Genomic DNA, 22508 nt, shown 5'->3' on the forward strand with positions numbered 1-22508 from the left:
ATAGTGCCAAATTCAATTCTCATCGGCTTGAGTGATCAGTTTGCACCCAGCTAATGTTAAGCCAGTCATTATTAACAATTCAGTATTTGATGTTCAGTTTGATAAATAAGCACAGTTTACTTCTTCTTCGTTTTTTTTTTGTGTATTTTGGAATGGGTTGTCCTACAACAAAGAATAAGTATTACTAGGAATTCAGTTTGCTTTTCTGTCTAAATTTGCTTCCATGGCCTTTGTCACTTCAAGAATAATCAGCCAGGCAAAAGTTGTTTAATTATGGGTTGCTTTCTCTAGCTATAAAGCCTTATCTACCCAGGGGTTCCGAACTCGGAACTCTAGGAGTTAGTTTTCAAACAACTTCCCACCCGACCACACCAAGCTCCACACTTTATAATTTAAGTAAACTTAATGTTGCCTTTTCGTACCATATGATCAACAAAGCAGAGGCAGCACAGTTTAACCCTTTCGTTTAGGTGTGTTAATGGATAGGTCAAATTATAAATAAAACAATAACATATATATATATATATATATATATATATATATATATATATATATATATATATATATAATTCTCTTCTGGGAGACGTTAGAAAACAAGCTGTAAGCGCGCCGAGCAGTCCCCTCTTTTCCTCTCTAGGCATATCGCAACCACCCCCACACCCACATGGTCTGGTGAGTTGTAGTTCACGCTAAATGTTTACATCGTAGAGCCGGGTTTAGTGACGGCTATTAGGGGCAGATAATTTAGTTTAAAACTATTTTATACTTAGGGGAAGTAACTAAGTTGAGGCTGCTTTCACGTGGGTGGGGGTGTGGGGGGGGGGTAGGGTTTGGGGGAAAGGAGGGTTTTAGTGTTTTAAAGCAAATATTTTCAGTGGCAGCATTGGTACTGTCGAATTCACAAATTATGAATTACTGAAAAGTAGAAAATAAAACAACTAAATAGCGGCGTATGATACGCCGCGGGTCGGCTCGTAATAATTAAAATAATACAATTGAATGTAGACGTTTTAAAAACAAAGTTGGCAAAAAAAAACGTATTACTCACACTTCACACAGTCGAACACTAAACGACCTCTAACATCCCTCACGTGTCGTGTTTCGTAGGTGAGTACTGTGTTGGTCACCTGAGCTTCATTGTGACTGGAATAGGACACATGAGCAGGTGTATCGTGTGTCCATTAACGTGCTCATATAAAACGGTTGTTTAAAGCCAGTCTCGGGGGGAAAATAAAATAAAATTGCTGTTTGTTTGAACTCAACCAACGAAGTTAAAATTCTCGCTTTAGTAAGTTCGGTGAAATTCTTTCTTTTTTTTAAAATTTTACATTTATATGAAGCATTTTTTGCATAGTTTATAAATTAAAATTTTGTCAAACTAAACTGTTATAAAATGAATGCATTTTACTTCAAAAACTAACAGAATTTCTGTAGATTTTTCATTTTATTTTCATTCATCTCCCTTAACATTGAAACGAGATTTATTTGTAAACTTTTAAAATAACAAGCTTTTAAATGCACAAAAATTAAATAATAATACATTTTGTATTAACTATAATAGTAAAAGTAAAAGCGTCGATCGCGAAAAACTGTTTGGAAATATTTCTAGAGCGAAAATTAAACAAAATGGCAGTCTTACTTGAAGCGTGTAATTAATTAAAAAAAACAGAATACTTTACTATAGGTGTAAGACAAATTTTTGTAATGTTTTCTTCTAGTACCGCGAGAATATGGAGGGCCATCCATCCACGTTTGTATCCATGCTGGATGAGGTCTGTCGACGGTATCCAGACAGAGAGGCTGTCGTGACGTATGACGGGAAAATGTCCAGAAAATCCTTGACCTTTACAGAGCTCTGGAATTTGGCATCAAAGTAATAACTTCAATTTAATTTTTTTTTTAATCTTAATTTTCAAAAAAAATGCTTACATTTATTTTGGAATGGGGTGTCGTTTTAAACTTGAGCAGCTTTTTTTAGTTAATAATTTATTTATTTATAATGGCTGCTCTGGTAAATTACAATATGGTCAGCCATTTATAAATTGTATGTATATTTGTTTTTTTTTCTTTTTATTCCTAAAGTAGCTCTGTGCAGGTTTTTCGACATATAATTCAGAGTAATTCAAATTGTGATGTTTAGATTACAGTATCTTCTTAAAATCAAAAGTGTGCAACTTTTAAAAAAAATATTTTAAAAATAATTCACACTCAAGGTTTTGAAAATATTCCTGAGGTCACACAACCTGTCTTTAAACACACACAGGTACGCGCACGTGTTGAGACAGGCAGGTGTGAAGAAAGGCGACTACGTTGTCGTGTCCACCCCCCTAAGCCTTGAATTCTGGGTGGCCAGTTTTGGCGTGTTACTTGCGGGGGGCGTCCACATCTCGATGGAGAAATTGTTTAGCACTTCTGACATCATTGTCCAGGTAATCTACTTGCAATTATTAATCAGTCTCCTGATCAGCATCAATTTAGATGTTATTTTATATGTAAAAGTTAAAAAGAAAAAGATTCCTCTTTAGACAGCAACTCGTTGAGCATATGAAGAAGACTTAATATGTTTATGACCTTGTCAAATGTAGGGATGGTGTGTTCAGCACTATGCCCAGCCGCCTTACTTTCCCCAACGTAAGTCAGGTACCCATCATAGCTGAGTGGACTCGGGAACGTGCTACATTCACATGTCAAAACTAGGATCCCAACTGGAAATCTTTGAGCAAGCAGTCAAACGCTCTACCGTTCGAACACGCCGTCCTACTAATTATCTATGTAATTATCTGTACATCGTATGTTTTAAATCTACAAGTATCAACAATTTTGACATCATCCAGTTGATGGTGTAGCAAGCTGACCGTTTTCCAACGAAAAACTCGTCGTCTAGCGTGCATTAAAATTAGAAGAGTAGATGCGACCCAACATACATGGCTTATAATATTTTACTGATATTTGTATGTGTTTAAAAATTTTCATGTGAGGGCATTGCTGTATTAAAATACATCTATACAATTATTACTTAAAAGGAATTTCAGAGACTACTAAAAAAAAATGTGATTGCGTCCGGAGATATTTGTCTCATGATTTCAAATTAGGCCGTGTATTCACCTCAGTCCAGATTCATCATAGTCTCCAATTATTTTCAGACCGTGAATTTGTCTCAGGCTAAATTCCTCGTACTCTCAAATTATTTTCAGACTGTGAATTTGTCCCAGGCAAAATTCCTCATACTCTCAAATTATTTTCAGACCGTGAATTTGTCCCAGGCAAAATTCCTCATACTCTCAAATTATTTTCAGACCGTGAATTTTTCTCAGGCAAAATTCCTCATACTCTCAAATTATTTTCAGACCGTGAATTTGTCCCAGGCAAAATTCCTCATACTCTCAAATTATTTTCAGACCGTGAATTTGTCTCAGGCTAAATTCCTCATACTCTCAAATTATTTTCAGACCGTGAATTTGTCTCAGGCAAAATTCCTCATACTCTCAAACGACGAGGGCAGCGAAATGTGGGAGATCTTCAAACACGCGGCGAAGTTGGATCCGGTGAACAGGTTCATCGCCAGTGTCCGGATGCGGGCCATGCCGAGCTTGACGACGCTGTTGTTGACCAACAGACACGCAGGTTAGTCCGTCTGATACCTCGACTAGGTCTAGACGTGTTTCAGTCTGTTGCTTGATGGTGACGTCACACTAATTACGACTTTATGCTGAGCATCGTTAAAGTTATGTGGGAGTAAAACATTACCCTTTATAATTCCTGTCCCACCCCACCCCCGTTCACACAGCCCCCATACTAATCATGTAATGGCCGTGGACTTAATCCTTTAAAGAAAACTAAAAATAACCGTAAGATTATTACCTGGGACTGCTGTAATCATATTAGGGGCTGCTGAAATCATCTCTGTAATTATGGTTACAGTAAATCTGATTTACTGATAAATCTGATAAATTATGATTTACAGTAAAACTGTAAATCATGCTGTAATTATACTTAGGGCTGCTGTAATTGGAGTGTTGTAATCACTTATGGGGCTGTTATAATATAAATGCCACTGAAAATGTCTACGCATAAATATATAGAAAATAAGAGGCTTCACTAAGTAAAGCAACGCTTTTTATTTTTTGTTCTTGTATATAGTAATTTCACAGTATTTATTTCAGCTCAGGTGTGTTGTTAGAAGTCATTATTATTTCTTAAAACAATCACTCCCACTTCTACCCCTCCGTTTCTACCCCTTCTCCACCACACCACCCTTCCTCTAACTTGAACAATCACTACTCAGCGCTATATTTTTCCCAGCAGATGACGTCACGTTCCTGGAGAGACTCGCCGACTACCGTGGGGAATACCAGGATCGATCTGTGGGACCGGCAGACGGGGCGGTGGTCGGCACCTCCATGCACCCCGACACCGTGGCGCGCCCCAAGCTGTGTGAGGTGTCCCACGGCGCCCTCACAGCCCAGGCTCGCGTCCTGGATAAAGCTGTGCCGTGTGGCGAGAAAAAGTGGGTGGCTTGCTGTTGCTGTTGGGGGTTTTTTTTTTTGCTATTTTTTTTTCTTTTTCCAATTGGGGAGGGGGGAAGGCTGTGGTTTTTTTTTTTTTTTTTTTTTGACTTGTTTATAATTGACTGCAAGAAGTTGAAGGAATGCTGTTGCTGATTTTTTTTTTCTTTTTCTTCTTTGTTTTTTTTAATCGGCTGTAATAATTTGCTGGAGTTATGTTTATGTTTTTGTTTTGTTTTTTCTTTGCTTTAATAGTTGATAATTTTATTTATTGTTAGAAAATCAGTGTAAGAACTGTCGAGCCAATTTATGTCAAAGTAGTATAATAGGTGCAATGCTTTACAAAAAATAATTTTAAAATGTGTAATTAAAATTCGTGGTATAAATAACGTTTGAGACAGATATTAACAAGCGAATTATGTTTATTTATAACCAAAGGTAAGTCTAAACACAGGAACGTTAACAAACCCTTCACAATACTCTTAAAAAACACCAACATTTCATTTTGTTATTTCAATCCAACCCTGTCAACCCGGCAGCTACAACCCGTTCCCGTGGTACATCGCTGGGGCGTTTCCCTTTGACAACCTGGTTGGCACCACGAGAATATTGCCAGACTTGTGGGTGCCATTGGACATGGAACTCTATGAGGTAAGGAACATTGGACATGGAACTCTATGAGGTAAGGAACATGTCATTTACATTAGACATGGAACTCTATGAGGTAAGGAACTTGTCATCTACATTGGACATGGAACTCTATGAGGTAAGGAACTTGTATGTCATCTACATTGGACATGGAACTCTATGAGGTAAGGAACTTGTCATCTACATTGGACATGGAACTCTATGAGGTAAGGAACATGTCATCTACATTGGACATGGAACTCTATGAGGTAAGGAACTTGTATGTCATCTACATTGGACATGGAACTCTATTAGGTAAGGAACTTGTCATCTACATTGGACATGGAACTCTATGAGGTAAGGAACTTGTCATCTACATTAGACATGGAACTCTATGAGGTAAGGAACTTGTATGTCATCTACATTGGACATGGAACTCTATGAGGTAAGGAACTTGTATGTCATCTACATTGGACATGGAACTCTATGAGGTAAGGAACATGTCATCTACATTGGACATGGAACTCTATGAGGTAAGGAACTTGTATGTCATCTACATTGGACATGGAACTCTATGAGGTAAGGAACTTGTGTGTCATCTACATTGGACATGGAACTCTATGAGGTAAGGAACTTGTCATCTACATTGGACATGGAACTCTATGAGGTAAGGAACTTGTCATCTACATTGAACATGGAACTCTATGAGGTAAGGTACTTGTAAGTCATCTACATTGGACATGGAACTCTATGAGGTAAGGAACTTCTATGTCATCTACATTGGACATGGAACTCTATGAGGTAAGGAACTTGTCATCTACATTGGACATGGAACTCTATGAGGTAAGGAACTTGTCATCTACATTAGACATGGAACTCTATGAGGTAAGGAACTTGTATGTCATCTACATTGGACATGGAACTCTATGAGGTAAGGAACTTGTATGTCATCTACATTAGACATGGAACTCTATGAGGTAAGGAACTTGTCATCTACATTGGACATGGAACTCTATGAGGTAAAGAACTTGTATGTCATCTACATTGGACATGGAACTCTATGAGGTAAGGAACTTGTATGTCATCTACATTGGACATGGAACTCTATGAGGTAAGGAACTTGTATGTCATCTACATTGGACATGGAACTCTATGAGGTAAGGAACTTGTATGTCATCTACATTAGACATGGAACTCTATGAGGTAAGGAACTTGTCATCTACATTGGACATGGAACTCTATGAGGTAAGGAACTTGTCATCTACATTGGACATGGAACTCTATGAGGTAAGGAACTTGTATGTCATCTACATTGGACATGGAACTCTATGAGGTAAGGAACTTGTCATCTACATTAGACATGGAACTCTATGAGGTAAGGAACTTGTATGTCATCTACATTGGACATGGAACTCTATGAGGTAAGGAACTTGTCATCTACATTGGACATGGAACACTATGAGGTAAGTAACTTGTATGTCATCTACATTGGACATGGAACTCTATGAGGTAAAGAACTTGTCATCTACATTGGACATGGAACTCTATGAGGTAAGGAACATTGGACATGGAACTCTATGAGGTAAGGAACTTGTCATCTACATTGGACATGGAACTCTATTAGGTAAGGAACTTGTCATCTACATTGGACATGGAACTCTATGAGGTAAGGAATTTGTCATCTACATTGGACATGGAACTCTATGAGGTAAGGAACTTGTATGTCATCTACATTGGACATGGAACTCTATGAGGTAAGGAACTTGTATGTCATCTACATTGGACATGGAACTCTATGAGGTAAGGAACATTGGACATAGAACTCTATGAGGTAAGGAACTTGTCATCTACATTGGACATGGAACTCTATGAGGTAAGTATTATTTGGGAGGTTGATACACGGAATATTACCGGGGCTCGATACAGTTCTCTTGTGAATGCCTAGAGGATTCCTGCAATATAAATACAACCTGTTGTTGTGTACGTTAGAGAGAGAATTCTGTGAGGTGAGGAACTTGTTCCATCGTCATTTAGATGAGACAGGGAACTATAAGGAACGTTTTGACATCTAACTTAGTCAGGGAACTCTAAGGAACTTGTCATCTAGGCAGGGGCCGGCGCTACCTATAAGGCGAACTAGTCGGTCGCCTAGGGCGCCATCCCTAGGGGGGATGAATTATGAATTACTGAATTACTGAAAAGTAGAAAATAAAACTAAGTAGCGGCGTATAATACGTATAATACGCCGCGGGTCGGCTAGTATGCTTTAAAACACTATCAGTAGGTCGGTGTCCAGTCAACCCCCCCCCCGCGACATAAACCCACTGGACTAAAACACCCCGCAATATAAACCCCCTGGACAAAAACCCCCAATTTTGGTTTATATAAGGAAAAACCAAAGATGATGAGAACCAAAATTAATATATAAAACTGTTTTATTTTTATTATAACTTTAAAAAGACAGATCGTGAGCGATGCCTCGCAAATACTCAAGTTGAGATGGATCTGGTCCATGCGAATGTTCATTACAACGTCCAACAAGCTGTTCACCATGAATCTTTATCTTAACTTTGCATTCTGTCTTGTTGCGTCTTTTGGCACACTCAAATGACAACGCCGTTCGCCAGATCTTTTTGCTTGACATAAAAATAGCCTTCAAAAATCATCTTTAAATTGCCTTTATTGGATTGAACGAACTCCATTCCAGAAATTATATAATTTGTTGAGAAATAAATTTGTTGTCGTATTTATACCATGCTTCTGTGTGCCAAGGTGGATATGAACCAAGCTTCCGCCGGTGAATCTATCACATCTTTTGTATTGTTAAAAATGTGTTGCTTTGATCCGCACGGCTCCCACATGTGGATGACCTATATGTAAGGTGTCGTCGGTGCCCGATCTTTGATCAAATACAACTAAGGTCTCTCCTTGATTTCGAATAGCATTTTTTAAGGTAGAAACTATTTTCTTAGTCGTAAAAAATTAAATTAATTTAATGTAAATTTTTAAATTTTTTTTGGTTCACATCATTGTTATTATTTCTTTATATAAACCTCAGTCCATGGGTTATTATCCGGGGGGGGGGTTTATGTCGCGGGGGTTTTTGTCCAGGGTGTTTATGTCGGGGGGTTTATTTCCAGGGGATTTATGTCCAGGGGGTTTTTGACCGGGAGCCCAGTAGGTCGTCAAGGACGATAAACACCCCCCCCTTTCCCCCAAACCTTACCCTACCCCCACCCCCCATAATAGCAGCTTCCTCTTAGTTACCTCCCCTAAGTTTAAAATCGTTTAAAACTAAATTATCTGCCCCTAATAGCCGTCACTAAGCCCTGATCACGATTATAAACATTTAGCGTGAACCACAGCTCGATAGACGATGTAGAGGTGGGTGTGGTAGCGATATGCCTGGGGAGGAAGAGAGGGGGCTGCTAGGAGGCGCGCTTGGTGTTTTCTATCGTCTCAAATAAGAGAATCATACCTGTAGATTAATGGCTTCATTGTAGTATCAATTTTACGTATGTCATCTATATTGACTAGAAATATGTTATAACAAAGCTAACGTGTTTAGACTATCAAACAAAACATACAGTTAAGTAGTAAATTAGTAAAATATATTTTTTTGACAGGCTACATAAATATAATATAAAAGATTTGTTATAATTTTATATAATGAAATTTAGATCATTTTATTGTGTTTTTGTAAGAATGTCTTAGTTACACTAGGTTAATTTAGCTACTATTGTGAAAGTTATTTCCTTTGAATAAACTTTTGGTATTTGAATTTCCAAATGGGAGATAATTCATTGCTTAACTTTACATTCATTGACCTCTTATATATAAATACAACTTTAAGTTATTATTAGCTATTGTAAAACATTATATAGAACAGAAGTTCTAAACAAAATAGTTTGGTAGGTTTACTTAAGCATTATAAATTTGAAAAACAAATACATCATTAGCCGTTGTAGATTGCAATACTTAATGTTAATAGATATACATAATGAGAAAGTGCAACAAATGCGTCTAAAATCGTCTTAGTCGCAAACTAATCATCTAATTAAATTATGAGTCTTTTTCAAAAGTTCGCCCTCTCCTTAAGGATTCTCATATGAAAATTGTAGGCTGGAATCTATTACATTAAAATATATAGCCTTTTATTTTTCAAAAAAAAATCGTTACATAATCAGACAATACAGAAATTTTACAATTGTAACTAAAGACAGTCAAGCTTAAAACAGGTAAGTTCCTTTCTGGAACTCACCTTGGGAGGTCTGCAGAGAGCCCAACACGTTAAGTACAAAGTAGACTCGTAGATTTAGCAACAATTTCAATAGAATGCGATTACGCTTGCAAACTGGAATTGAAAGAATCAGTACAAACTTTTGCGACGAAGGAGGCAAGTAAAATTTGATTTTGATGTCTACGTGTATGCAATTGATAATAAATTAATGTCACTTTTAATTAATTATTTTCTTTTACATGTTTTAGTAATTAATTTGTGCGAAAGGGGGCGTTTTAATAAGTTTTGCCTAGGGCGCTACTTGTTACAATGTTTTCTAGATTAGTCAGTAAACTCTAAGAAACTTGCTACAATGTTATCTACATTAGTCAGTAAACTCTAAGGAACTTGTTACAATGTTATCTACATTAGTCAGTAAACTCTTTAGAACTTGCAATGTTAACTTCATTAGTCAGTAAACTCTAATCAACTTGCTACAATGTTATCGACATTAGTCAGTAAACTCTAAGGAACTTGCTACAATGTTTTCTACATTAGTCAGTAAACTCTAAGGAACTTGCTACAATGTTATCTATCTCAGGGAACTCTAAGGAACTTGCTACAATGTTATCTATCTCAGGGAACTCTAAGGAACGTGTTACAACGTTATATCATGCTACATTGTCTTCTACTGTTTTTCTGTATTACTGAAACTGTATGTTACAGTTCCAGACTGTGTTAATGTAGTGCAGATAAATACACTATCTTATGACGGGCAGGTATAGACCGTTTATTATGCTAGGCAGATGAAGTAGAGTCTAAGTGTTTTGGTCTGATGACTGTCTATGGTAATTAATGTGACTTGATATTTATCCGTTAGTATCAGATTCGAGGCATTGGTTTTGTTGCATTTCTTTTCTCATACAAATAGAACGATCGATTCTTCACCTTTAATCTTGTGTATATTGGGAATTCGAATGTTACCCCCTCCCCCCCGCCCTCCCTCCCTGCTCCCTTTTCTTGGTGTAATAAGTTAGAGGTTTATTTTGTAGGTCGGTATACATTTATTTACTACTTACATCATTAATACTATTTACATCATTAATATAGTTTTTGTTTGTTTGTTTGTTTTTTACTTTTATATTCGTCATAAGCACCTGAATGTATTTTATTTCTACAGCTTTGCTATTTCTTACAATGTACGCTCACTGTCTGCAAAATCTATGTTTTAGTATTGATCGGAATATCTGAAACAAAGAATTTTATTAATAAAAATTGTTCCTCGCATAACAGTTCGTTTTTTTCTCTTTCCCAGTTTAACATGAAGGTCAAGGACGCTGAGAAGTTGACCCACGCGCTGGCCACGGTGGCCGAGATGAGTCACGTGGTCGAGACAAGAAAAAGCGCGACCGGCAAATACGTGGACACGGCTTGCACGGGTGGTCAGCCAATCACAAGGGCTGTTTACGACAGGTAACTATGGTGATGGGGTTCCTGGGTTCAGCCAATCACAAGGGCTATTTACGACAGGTAACTATGGTGATGGGGTTCCTGGGTTAAGTCAATCACAAGGGCTGTTTACGACAGGTAACTATGGTGATGTAATTCCTGGGTTTAGCCAATCAAAAGGGCTGTTTACGACAGGTAACTATGGTGATGGGCTTCCTAGGTTCAGCCAATAAAAAGGGCTGTTTATGACAGGTAACTATGGTGATGTAATTCCTGGGTTCAGCCAATCACAAGGGCTGTCTACGACAGGTAACTCTGGTGATGTAATTCCTGGGTTAAGTCAGTCACACGGGCTGTTTACGACAGGTAACTATGGTGATGTAATTCCTGGGTTAAGTCAATCACAAGGGCTGTTTACGACAGGTAACTATGGTGATGTAATTCCTGGGTTAAGTCAATCACAAGGGCTGTTTACAACAGGTAACTATGGTGATGTGGTTCCTGGGTTCAGCCAATCACAAGGGCTGTTTACGACAGGTAACTATGGTGATGTAACTCCTGGGTTCAACCAATCACAAGGGCTGTTTACGACAGGTAACTATGGTGATGGGGTTCCTGGGTTAAGTCAATCATAAGGGCTGTTTACGACAGGTAACTATGGTGATGTAATTCCTGGGTTAAGTCAATCACAAGGGCTGTTTACGACAGGTAACTATGGTGATGTAATTCCTGGGTTCAGCCAATCACAAGGGCTGTTTACGACAGGTAACTATGGTGATGTAATTCCTGGGTTAAGTCAATCACAAGGGCTGTTTACGACAGGTAACTATGGTGATGGTGTTCCTGGGTTCAGCCAATCACAAGGGCTGTTTACGACAGGTAACTATGGTGATGTAATTCCTGGGTTCAGCCAATCACAAGGGCTGTTTACGACAGGTAACTATGGTTAAAAATGTTAGCGGAGTATCCCAAAATAACGTAGAAGATTATGAACTCATTGTTTATTTGGCTTAAAATATAATACTTTATGAATGGTGGAAGTCTAACGAAGAGGTTAATTTTTCAAGATGGCCGCAGTTGTCATAGTTACCACGATTTTTCCACGATTTTTTAAAATGGAAAGTCAATTGCTGATGTAACTTAAAAAAAAAACTACAAAGAAATAATTGTTTCCTAACGAGTAATTAAAAAGTTTTTTTGTTTGTTTTATTACCGGAGTCTCTTCCCGTAAAACAATTTTTCAGTTTTTTATTTTTTTATTTATTCCTAAATTTTTCCTAATTTTTTTTTCCAATCCTCTACAGGATCCGAACCTTCAGTTCTAAGCTCTATATCATGTTCTTTGGCTCCGAACCTTTGTGTGTGTCTGTCAATGAAATAAACGATGGAGACGATTTCGCACCATTTGATGCGGGATTTCCCGTAGAAGGTGTTGAGGTCAGTTGCGTTTCGTTCAGTACGTCATCTAGTTTCGCTCGTTTTTGCTAAATTTTATGCTGATTTTGTACGGGATAGTTTAGACGGATTTATTTGTATAGTGTCGAGCTAGGTTAGGGGTTAGCAGAGGCGGTTAATTTGATATTATGAGTGGGTCTAATTTTTTTTGTTGGTTTTTGTTTAGGCTTAAAATATCATTGTGATTGTAATGGTTACCCAAACGTTTTATTTTCTCGACGCATGCAGACGTTGTTTTTTTTTTCAAAGCCATATGATGCGTTTTATGAAATCAACCCTTAGAAAATGAACTCATTAACCCGTTATATCTCTGTCATCATGGCATGTGTGACGTCAGATCCGCATCCTGGACGAGGAACTCCGAGAGGTCGGTGCCGGAGTGTCAGGAACCATAGTCATCAGGTCACCGACCCTTTTCACGCGCTACGTCGGAGAGCCGGACCGGACGGACGCCGTCTGGTGGAGGGACGGATGGTTCATATCCGCGGATGCTGGGTATTTGAGGTGTGTGTCACTATCAGTGCTTCTTTCAGACGTTTTATCTCCGGAGGTGGGGGGAGGGGCTTGAAACTTTAGGGAGGTGGGCGACTAGTGTTTATTCCAGCCTTTTTTCTCCGGGGGAGGGACTGTGTAAATTAATTTTCGGGGGGTGGGTCTAAAATTTCCGGGGAGGGGGGGGGGGGTGCAGAAGCTAGGCGTAACTGGTTAAAGTATGTATTTTCTCTAAGATACTTTATAATTTTTCTTCTATTTTGTCCGGAAAAGGGGGGGGGGGATGTTCTCTGATCCGTTTACTGGTGATAGATGATCGTGAACTTACTGTATAAAAATGTAAAATGTATTTTTAAAAGAAAATATTTATTAAAACAGGCTTTTAATTATACATTAAAAGAAGAAAATAAAATGATTCTCTTTAAAATTAAATAAAAGCACATTATATATACATATATATATATATATATATATATATATATATATATATATATATATATATATATATATATATATATATATATATATATAACAAGCTTTTATGTAAAAATTCACTAAATAAATATCTTTTTAAAAAGGCGTTTGGTCGGCACATTAGGTTTTTTTTTTTTAAATGGAAATTACTAGGCACATCTTCAAAGACAAATATGTTACATAGAGTAATAAAGTATAGGTGTGTACTTGTATAGATATGCACCGGAACTCCAACAGAGTTTCTTTCAGTCATTTCTCTCTTTCCCCAACCCCCGAAGCACGTCCAACGCCACCTTCTCCCCCCCCCCCCCTCACCTTTTCCTCCAGACGAACGTAATAACCCCCTCCCCCACCCCCATGAAGAAAAATGTATGATTTCAAATACTGTAAAAATGAGGTAGCACTAATACCCATTAAGACTAATTTTTATACCCTAAAGCAAGATAATCTTTTGCGAATTATCTGTTTTAAAACTTTGGATTATTGTTTAATGTCTTCCTACGTGAAAGTTAAAAAAAATCTTTTAATATAGCCTACATTGTAATTTATTTTTCACCCTTAAAATGTATATATCATTATGGTGCCGGTGGTGTTACTTTGTTTTCCGCGTAATATTGCTTGTGCTGAATTATTTTTTTTACTATTTTAAAGGGAAATAACCTAAAAAAATTGTCCAATTTTTGTCTAAGGCATTTATGAATTCATAAAAACAAAACCAAAACAGGAAATATTTCAATAAATAACATTTTAACAAACTATTTATAACGATTGTATTAAAATATGCCTTAAAACTTTTTTTTAACTTATTGTCAATTATAAGTTAAAGGTATTGTAAAGACAAAAATAAGAGTTTTTATTTGACAATATTTTTTAGACTTTCGAAACATTATTTGGTGATGTGTTGGAAAAGCAGTTATGGTGTCTTTCAATATTACTTTATGTTTGATGGATCTTGATCTATCTACCAGATCTACCATTAATTTTGACTTGAGTTTGCGCACTTGATATTGGTACCTATGTGCCAAAGTCGTTGAGAGGAGTTCATTAGACCAGGGTCGGCAACCTGCGGCTCGCGAGCCGCATGCGGCTCTTTTGATATCAAGATGCGGCTCTTCACATCCTTGAACAAATACTAATAATCTTAATAAAAAGATAAAATATTTGAAATAAAAAAATGTTAGTGGCTCTTTAAAACCAGGGAAATTTTGAAAATTGTAACTTTTGGCTCTTCCGCTTCAAAAGGTTGCCGACCCCTGCATTAGACAAATTATTAGCAGTCAACATCTCCTGCGTGTAAATCACGGCATAGCAAACATGTGGTTCTTATCATGAAAGTTTCTTTCAGGCATCTCTTCCCCAAACCCCTGAAGACAGCCTACCGCCCTCCCCCCAACTAAATAGAATTTATACAGAAAATATATATTTTTTACAGTGTCCGCCCCGCCCCCTGCCCCACGAAAAAAAAAGTCTGAAACAAACGCTGCTTATCATCGGATAGTTTCGATGTCACAACCATGCAGTGTCACGACAACACACGGCCCTTACACCATACACCTCACTAAACACGGGAAGGACGGTAGCACTGAGACCCACACATGGGTCCCTCAAACACTCAGCAACAATTCACCCACTCATACATGGGTCCCTCATACACTCAGCAACAATTTACCCACTCATACATGGGTCCCTCATACACTCAGTAACAATTCACCCACTCATACATGTGTCCCTCATACACTCAGCAACAATTCACCCACTCATACATGGGTCCCTCATACACTCAGCAACAATTCACACACTCATACATTGGTCCCTCATACACTCAGCAACAATTCACCCACTCATACATGGGTCCGTCATACACTCAGCAACAATTCACACACTCATACATGGGTCCCTCATACACTCAGCAACAATTCACACACTCATACATGGGTCCCTCATACACTCAGCAACAATTCACACACTCATACATGGGTCCCTCATATACTCAGCAACAATTCACCCACTCATACATGGGTCCCTCATACACTCAGCAACAATTCAACCACTCATACATGGGACCCTCATACTCTCAGCAACAATTCACACACTCATACATTGGTCCCTCATACACTCAGCAACAATTCACCCACTCATACATGGGTCCCTCATACACTCAGCAACAATTCACACACTCATACATGGGTCCCTCATACACTCAGCAACAATTCAACCACTCATACATGGGTCCGTCATACACTCAGCAACAATTCACGCACTCATACATGGGTCCCTCATACACTCAGCAACAATTCACACACTCATACATGGGTCCCTCATACACTCAGCAACAATTCACCCACTCATACATGGGTCCCTCATACACTCAGCAACAATTCACCCACTCATACATTGGTCCCTCATACACTCAGCAACAATTCACCCACTCATACATGGGTCCCTCATACACTCAGCAACAATTCACACACTCATACATGTGTCCCTCATACACTCAGCAACAATTCACACACTCATACATGTGTCCCTATTACACTCATCAACAATTCATACACTCATACATGGGTCCCTCATACACTTAGCAACAATTCACACACTCATACATGGAAGATGCCTGGAAGAAACTGTCGTCCCACTAGGTCATAGTCCTGTTGTCCCATTATTACATAGTCCCAATAAGACATAGTCCTGTTGTCCCATTATTACATAGTCCCAATAAGACATAGTCCTGTTGTCCCATTATTACATAGTCCCAATAAGACATAGTCCTGTTGTCCCATTATTACATAGTCCCAATAAGACATAGTCCTGTTGTCCCATTATTACATAGTCCCAATAAGACATAGTCCATTTGTCCCATTATTACATAGTCCCAATAAGACATAGTCCTGTTGTCCCATTATTACATAGTCCCAATAAGACAGTCCTGTTGTCCCATTATTACATAGTCCCAATAAGACATAGTTCTATTGTCCCATTATTACATAGTCCCAATAAGACATAGTCCTGTTGTCCCATTATTACATAGTCTCAATAAGACATAGTCCTGTTGTCCCATTATTACATAGTCCCAATAAGACATAGTTCTATTGTCCCATTATTACATAGTCCCAATAAGACAGTCCTGTTGTCCCATTATTACATAGTCCCAATAAGACATAGTCCTGTTGTCCCATTATTACATAGTCCCAATAAGACATAGTTCTATTGTCCCATTATTACATAGTCCCAATAAGACAGTCCTGTTGTCCCATTATTACATAGTCCCAATAAGACATAGTCCTGTTGTCCCATTATTACTTAGTCCCAATAAGACAGTCCTGTCGTCTCAGTAGGACAGAGGTCTGTCGTCCTACTAGGACATAGGTCTTTAGTCCCATTAGGACATAGGCCTGGGGACCACAAGGACAAAGTCACAGCATCCCATTACGACGTGCATCGTATCACGCTATGATATATGCATGTCATCAAAATTGACCAGAGTCTACCGATAAGAGCTTTCCTGGCCCCGTTAATTTCTTCAACTGTACCCAGCGGTAACCCATCTTTCTAGTATCGCTCTCCAGATCTTTTATTCCCCTATTGCCATGGCCAGAGGACATTACCCCCCCCCCCCCCCGTATTTACCACCCGGAACAATTACCCCACAGTCATTTACCACCCCTAGGTAATTACCCCCCCTCATGTTATGATCCTAATTCTAACTCAAACTCTATACCTATATAGTTCCTTAATCCTAACCTTACAAAAAATGACCAAATCCTAAGCATTCACCTCAGCCTAAAACTTAACACAAAACCAAAACCAACTCTAGACATTAGTTTTAGCCTAACCTTGAGCATAACACTAATCCTAATTATAGCCACATTTTCCTTAGCATCACCCTGACTATAACAATAATAATCCTAACCTTATATCAAGCCCTTACCCAAGTCCTTACCCTAGCCCTGTTCCCATTGGGTTGTCTTTTGTTTGTTTTTTTTCGCCTCCGACATGTAAGTTACAGCGTCAGTTTGCCTTGCATGTTCGCTTAGTATTACAGTTTTCATCATCGGCTTCTGAGGACTGATACAGATTACAATAGTAAAGCCTCTTTCTTACATGTAGCCTACTTTCATTTATTTAAAATGTATGTAAAATTAATCTATACTCAATTATTAACTTGAAATCTATAAACTATGCCTAAACTAACTAAGGACCCTATTTTATTTTAGTATTTATTTTTTAATTAAATGCAATCAATCTCATTTTCTGTTACATTACCATTTAATTTTTCAGTTTTTTGTTTGCATAAACACAGATTATTTCCCTTTAAGATTTTCTCCAAAACTATTAAGTACTAGATAAATGGCCCGTTGAGGAAGGGTACAACGGGCGCTAGGCTGATAGTGCTGTCTCTTTTCTCTAAACTAAAACCAACCCACCCCCCACACACCACCCCCACCCCACCCCCCACCCCCACACACCACCCCCACCCCCCACCACACACCACCCCCACCCCAACCCCTCACCCCCACACACCACCCCCTCCACACACCGCCCCCCCACCCCCCACCCCCCCAAAAAAAACATGTCTACCGTCCCATTCAACGAAATATAATTATATACTTTTTCCAGTGTCCGCCCCCTCCCAGAATATTCTACCCCCGCCCCCGAAAATTTCAAGTACCCCCCACCCCTCTCCGGGGAGGAAAAAGTCTGAAAGAAACACTGAAACCAACCCACCCCCCCACACACCACCCCCCACCCCTACACACCACCCCCCCCCCACCCCTCCACCCCTCCCCCCCAACCCCCCCAAAAAAAAAAACATGTCTACCTTCCCATTGCAAGAAAACCACTTTTTAGATTAGACACATTAATTAGGCTGTAATTTTATTATAGAGTATCGATGAGGAAATTTCTTTTGAGTTGGGGAGGGGGGGGGGCTCAGACGTTCTTACGCGGGGGGTGGGGCTTCGCCCCTACCCGAAGAATTGTATGCAAGAAACTCTTCACGCAAACCATTTAGATTAGACAACATTTCCTTTTTTTCAATGTTTACGCGATAATCAATGACGTCATATTACTGTGTGCACTCTCTGGTTTGAGATTATGTTCTACTCTACGCTAAATGTGTCGACGTCATATTTCGTTTTTCGAATTACTGTGCATGTTTTTATTTTGCTTGTGTTTTCTCTAGAGCGTTCTTGTCAGACAGAGCGTTCTTGTCAGACAGCGAAACTATTAGTATTAATTGCGTGTCAACCTGTTATGCGCCATGTAAACCATTGATTCCGAAAAGCCAGCTTTTCTTGTTCAATTTGCTTCCATAGCCTTTGTCCATCCAGGAAGGAACTACAAGTTGTTTGGTTTTGGGGAATTTTCTCCTAGCTGGGTTGCTGTGGGTTCGAACTCGGGACTTTTCGGTTTGACAACCATGCTTGGCATTTAGTGCTGACTTCACAAATAGGAACTTTAATCAGAAATCGTCTAAAACCAAAATTAAAACCACTAATACAATAAACTTGAATAAACATTTTTAATGATGTCTCGCACCTCTTAAAAATATTGTCAAACAAAAACTTTTCTTTTTGTCTTTAAAATACATTTAAGTTATAATTAATATTAAGTTTATAAAAAAATTCTAAAGGCATATATTAATACAATCTTTAAAATGCTTTTGTTAAACCTGTTAATTATTGAAATATTTCCTGTTTTATATTGTTTTTATGCATTCGTGAATGCCTTAGACGAAAATTGGACTATATTTTAGGTTGTATCCCTTTACCCTAGTAAAAAAAAAATAATTCCGCACAGGCAATATTACGAGGAAAACAGTAACACCAGAGGCGTAGCGAGGGGGGGGGGGGTCGGGGGGGGAGTGCGGATCCCACCTGGTGACACCATTTAGAGCGGTGACACCAAGGCAAAAAAGAGCAAAATTTATAGAGAAAAACTTGAGTGGGGGGGGGGGGGCAAATCGAAAGTTCGAGGGGGGGGGGGGGGGGTGCAAATCGAAAGTTTGTTCCCGGGAAGGGTTCCTACGCCTCTGAGAGGGGGGTGACACCATTAAGTGCCGCACCGGGTAACACCCGACCACGCTCACCACTGAGTAACACCACTCCGATTCCATTCTCCACATTGCAATATTTTGCTCGTTGATTATTAAAATCATATAAGGTATACGGTTTACTACACTGAAAAAAATGAATGTATTGTACCTAAGTAAGCTGACAATGGGTTTTTTTTTATTTTTGTTTTTGCAGCCCCGAGGGTCGTGTTTTTGTGTTTGGTCGAAGTGGTGACGTCATTTCTAGAGGTAAAAAACAAGTTAACTGGGAATGTCCAAAAAAGTGTGTCTTATGACACGTTATAGATAGATGCATTTATCTCAGACATATATTTTAAGCATTTGACTAACCTACCCTAAGTGTACTAATTTAACTTAATATTTTAGGAATTGTATTTACCCTTATATTTTAGACATTTCACTAAAATCCGTAACATTTTAGACATCGAACTAACCAAACCTAATATTAAAGGCATTGTACTAGCATCCCATAATATTTTAGGCATTGTACTAATATCCCATAATATTTTAGGAATTATACTAACATCCCATAACATTTTAGGCATTGTACTAATCTAACCTAATATTTAAGGCATTGTACTAGTATCCTATAATATTTTAGGCATTGTACTAACCATCCCATAATATTTTAGGCATTGTACTAACATACCATAATATTTTAGGCATTTAACTAACATCCCATAATATTTTAGGCATTGTAAAAACATCCCATAATATTTTAGGCATTGTACTAACATCCCATATAATTTTAGGCATTGTACTAACATCCCATAATATTTTAGGCATTGTACTAACATCCCATAATATTTTAGGCATTGTACTAAAATCCCATAATATTTTAAGCATTGTACTAACATACCATAATATTTTAGGCATTGTACTATCATCCCATAATATTTTAGGCATTGTAATAACATCTCATAATATTTTAGGCATTGTAATAACATCCCATAATATTTTAGGCATTGTACTAACATCCCATAATATTTTAGACATTGTACTAACATCCCATAATATTTTAGACATTGTACTAATATCCCATAATATTTTAGGCATTGTACTAACATCCCATAATATTTTAGGCACTGTACTAACATCCCATAATATTTTAGGCATTGTACTAACACCCCATAATATTTTAGGCATTGTACTAACATCCCACAATATTTCAGACATTGTACTAACATCCCATAATATTTTAGGCATTGTACTAACATTCCATAATATTTTAGGCATTGTACTAACATCCCATAATATTTTAGGCATTGTACTAACATCCCATAATATTTTAGGCATTGTACTAACATCCCATAATATTTTAGGCATTGTACTAACTTACCCAGCGTGGGTCGAGAAACCAATCAGCTCTCACCCGGAAGTACTCGAGATCATGGCGGTTCCGGTCCCAGACGACATCAACGTGGAGAACATCTGCGCATGCGTGGTCAAAAAACCCGGAAGTGATCTGACGGAGACGGCCGTGAAGCAGCTGGTCAAGGACAGCATGACGTCAGACGGCTCCTATTACATCACCGTCGATCACGTGCTGTTCTTCGATGAGGCCCTCCCCAAACTGTCCAGGAAAAAACTTGGCCAGCTGGCCGCTGTTCGACTTGGCTTGTTGGCATTCTGATTGTTGGCCATCTGATTGTTGGCCATCTGATTGTTGGCCATCTGATTGTTGGCCATCTGATTGTTGGCCATCTGATTGTTGGCCATCTGATTGTTGGCCATCTGATTGTTGGCCATCTGATTGTTGGCCATCTGAAATATAAAAGATCTGTATCAAGGTTTACATGATCTGAAATATAAAAGATCTGTATCAAGGTTTACATAATCTGAAATATAAAAGATCTGTATCAAGGTTTACATAATCTGAAATATATAAAATCTGTATCAAGGTTTACATAATCTGAAATATAAAAGATCTGTATCAAGGTTTACATAATCTGAAATATATAAAATCTGGATCAAGGTTTACATAATCTGAAATATGTAAAATCTGGATCAAGGTTTACATAATTTGAAATATAAAAGATCTGTATCAAGGTTTACATAACCTAAATCAGCTATTAAATTAACTAAAAAAGCATGTGTTTTTTTTTTTCCATTAAGGTTAATTTTTTTTTCTGGTGTCACCTCTTTCCCCCCGCCCCACACTCCAACGCCAGCTATTGGGTGGTTTAACCGGTACTGATGGTGTAGGCCCAAACCATATTGGTACTGCAGTTCATTCTAAATATAAATTAATACATTTAATTTCCGTATGACTATTCTTAAATGTATAATAATGTCTTATATAATATTTGTGTGTACATGTACCGTACGATAGAGTTTATCTTTTTTAAGTTATAACAGTAAACATGCGATAGTGTTTTAAACTAAATATTGACAATGTTTAATATTTTGTCAAATAATTATTTCTGTGGCAATTCAAAAACAAACTCCCAAAAAAACTAGCTAAAACTGTTTTCAACAACACCTAAAGGTTTACTAATTGCAAGCATATGTGGCGGGGTTGATGACCGCGTGAAGTATTTCTACTGGAGAAACTCTGTGAGGTGAGGTCGCAACTCGCCCGTTAAAGCTTAACTCAACATTAGAAAATATTTTTAACAGTGCCGGAGTTAGGTCAGGTCTAGCGTTAAGGTCAGGGTTATGGTCAATGTTTCTTTCAGATTTTTTCCACGAGACAGGGGGTCGGGTGAGGGGGCGCACAGTGGTAAAAATATATGTTGCTCCCCCCCCCCCCCCCCCTTCCGAGGAGATAACTGAAAGAAAAGCTGTTTCAGATACCAGGAGAAAGTAGTTTATAGATTTGTTACGTAGGCGATGTATGTGTTATGTGCAACAAAAAATTATTATATTAGAATATATATATATATTTATATATATATATATATATATATATATATATATATATATATATATATATATATATATATATATATATATATATAAGTATATATATATATATATATATATATATGTATGTATATATGTATATATATATATATATATATATATATATATATATATATATATATATATATATATATATATAAGCATGCAGATAATTTCAAGAAAAGTTTCATTCTGAATAATATTTCAAAATAAAATGATAAATTATATTTTTCTTTAAAAAAAAAAGTAATCAATTATATCACAGCGTTGAAGGGGGAATAGCCGCGTTAAATATTTGTACTTATTGTAA

At 37.8% G+C, this 22508-nt stretch overlaps 2 protein-coding genes across 3 annotated transcripts; both read left to right on the forward strand.

The window, feature by feature from the left end:
• Positions 1–1225: 1225 nt before the first annotated feature.
• On the forward strand, positions 1226–4796 carry LOC131958482 (uncharacterized). Its single transcript, XM_059323558.1, has 6 exons — positions 1226–1288; positions 1719–1873; positions 2264–2429; positions 3450–3624; positions 4303–4507; positions 4784–4796. The coding sequence occupies exons 2-6, from the start codon at positions 1731–1733 to the stop codon at positions 4794–4796; spliced, it is 702 nt and encodes a 233-aa protein (XP_059179541.1). The 5' UTR covers positions 1226–1288; positions 1719–1730.
• A 269-nt stretch (positions 4797–5065) lies between these two features.
• Positions 5066–21182, forward strand: LOC131958479 (putative acyl--CoA ligase YdaB). Of its 2 annotated transcripts, none has more exons than XM_059323547.1 (6): positions 5066–5156; positions 10667–10824; positions 12105–12237; positions 12593–12759; positions 19470–19522; positions 20617–21182. In XM_059323547.1, the coding sequence occupies exons 1-6, from the start codon at positions 5142–5144 to the stop codon at positions 20925–20927; spliced, it is 837 nt and encodes a 278-aa protein (XP_059179530.1). In that variant the 5' UTR covers positions 5066–5141; the 3' UTR covers positions 20928–21182. The 2 variants fall into 2 exon arrangements, with proteins under 2 accessions (XP_059179530.1, XP_059179531.1); XM_059323548.1 differs by lacking the exon at positions 5066–5156 and adding an exon at positions 6990–7005.
• The last annotated feature ends 1326 nt before the right edge of the window (positions 21183–22508 follow it).

Source organism: Physella acuta, unplaced genomic scaffold (genome assembly GCF_028476545.2).
Source record: "Physella acuta isolate Inbredline_101_S28 unplaced genomic scaffold, ASM2847654v3 ptg001329l, whole genome shotgun sequence".
NCBI lineage: Eukaryota > Metazoa > Mollusca > Gastropoda > Physidae > Physella > Physella acuta.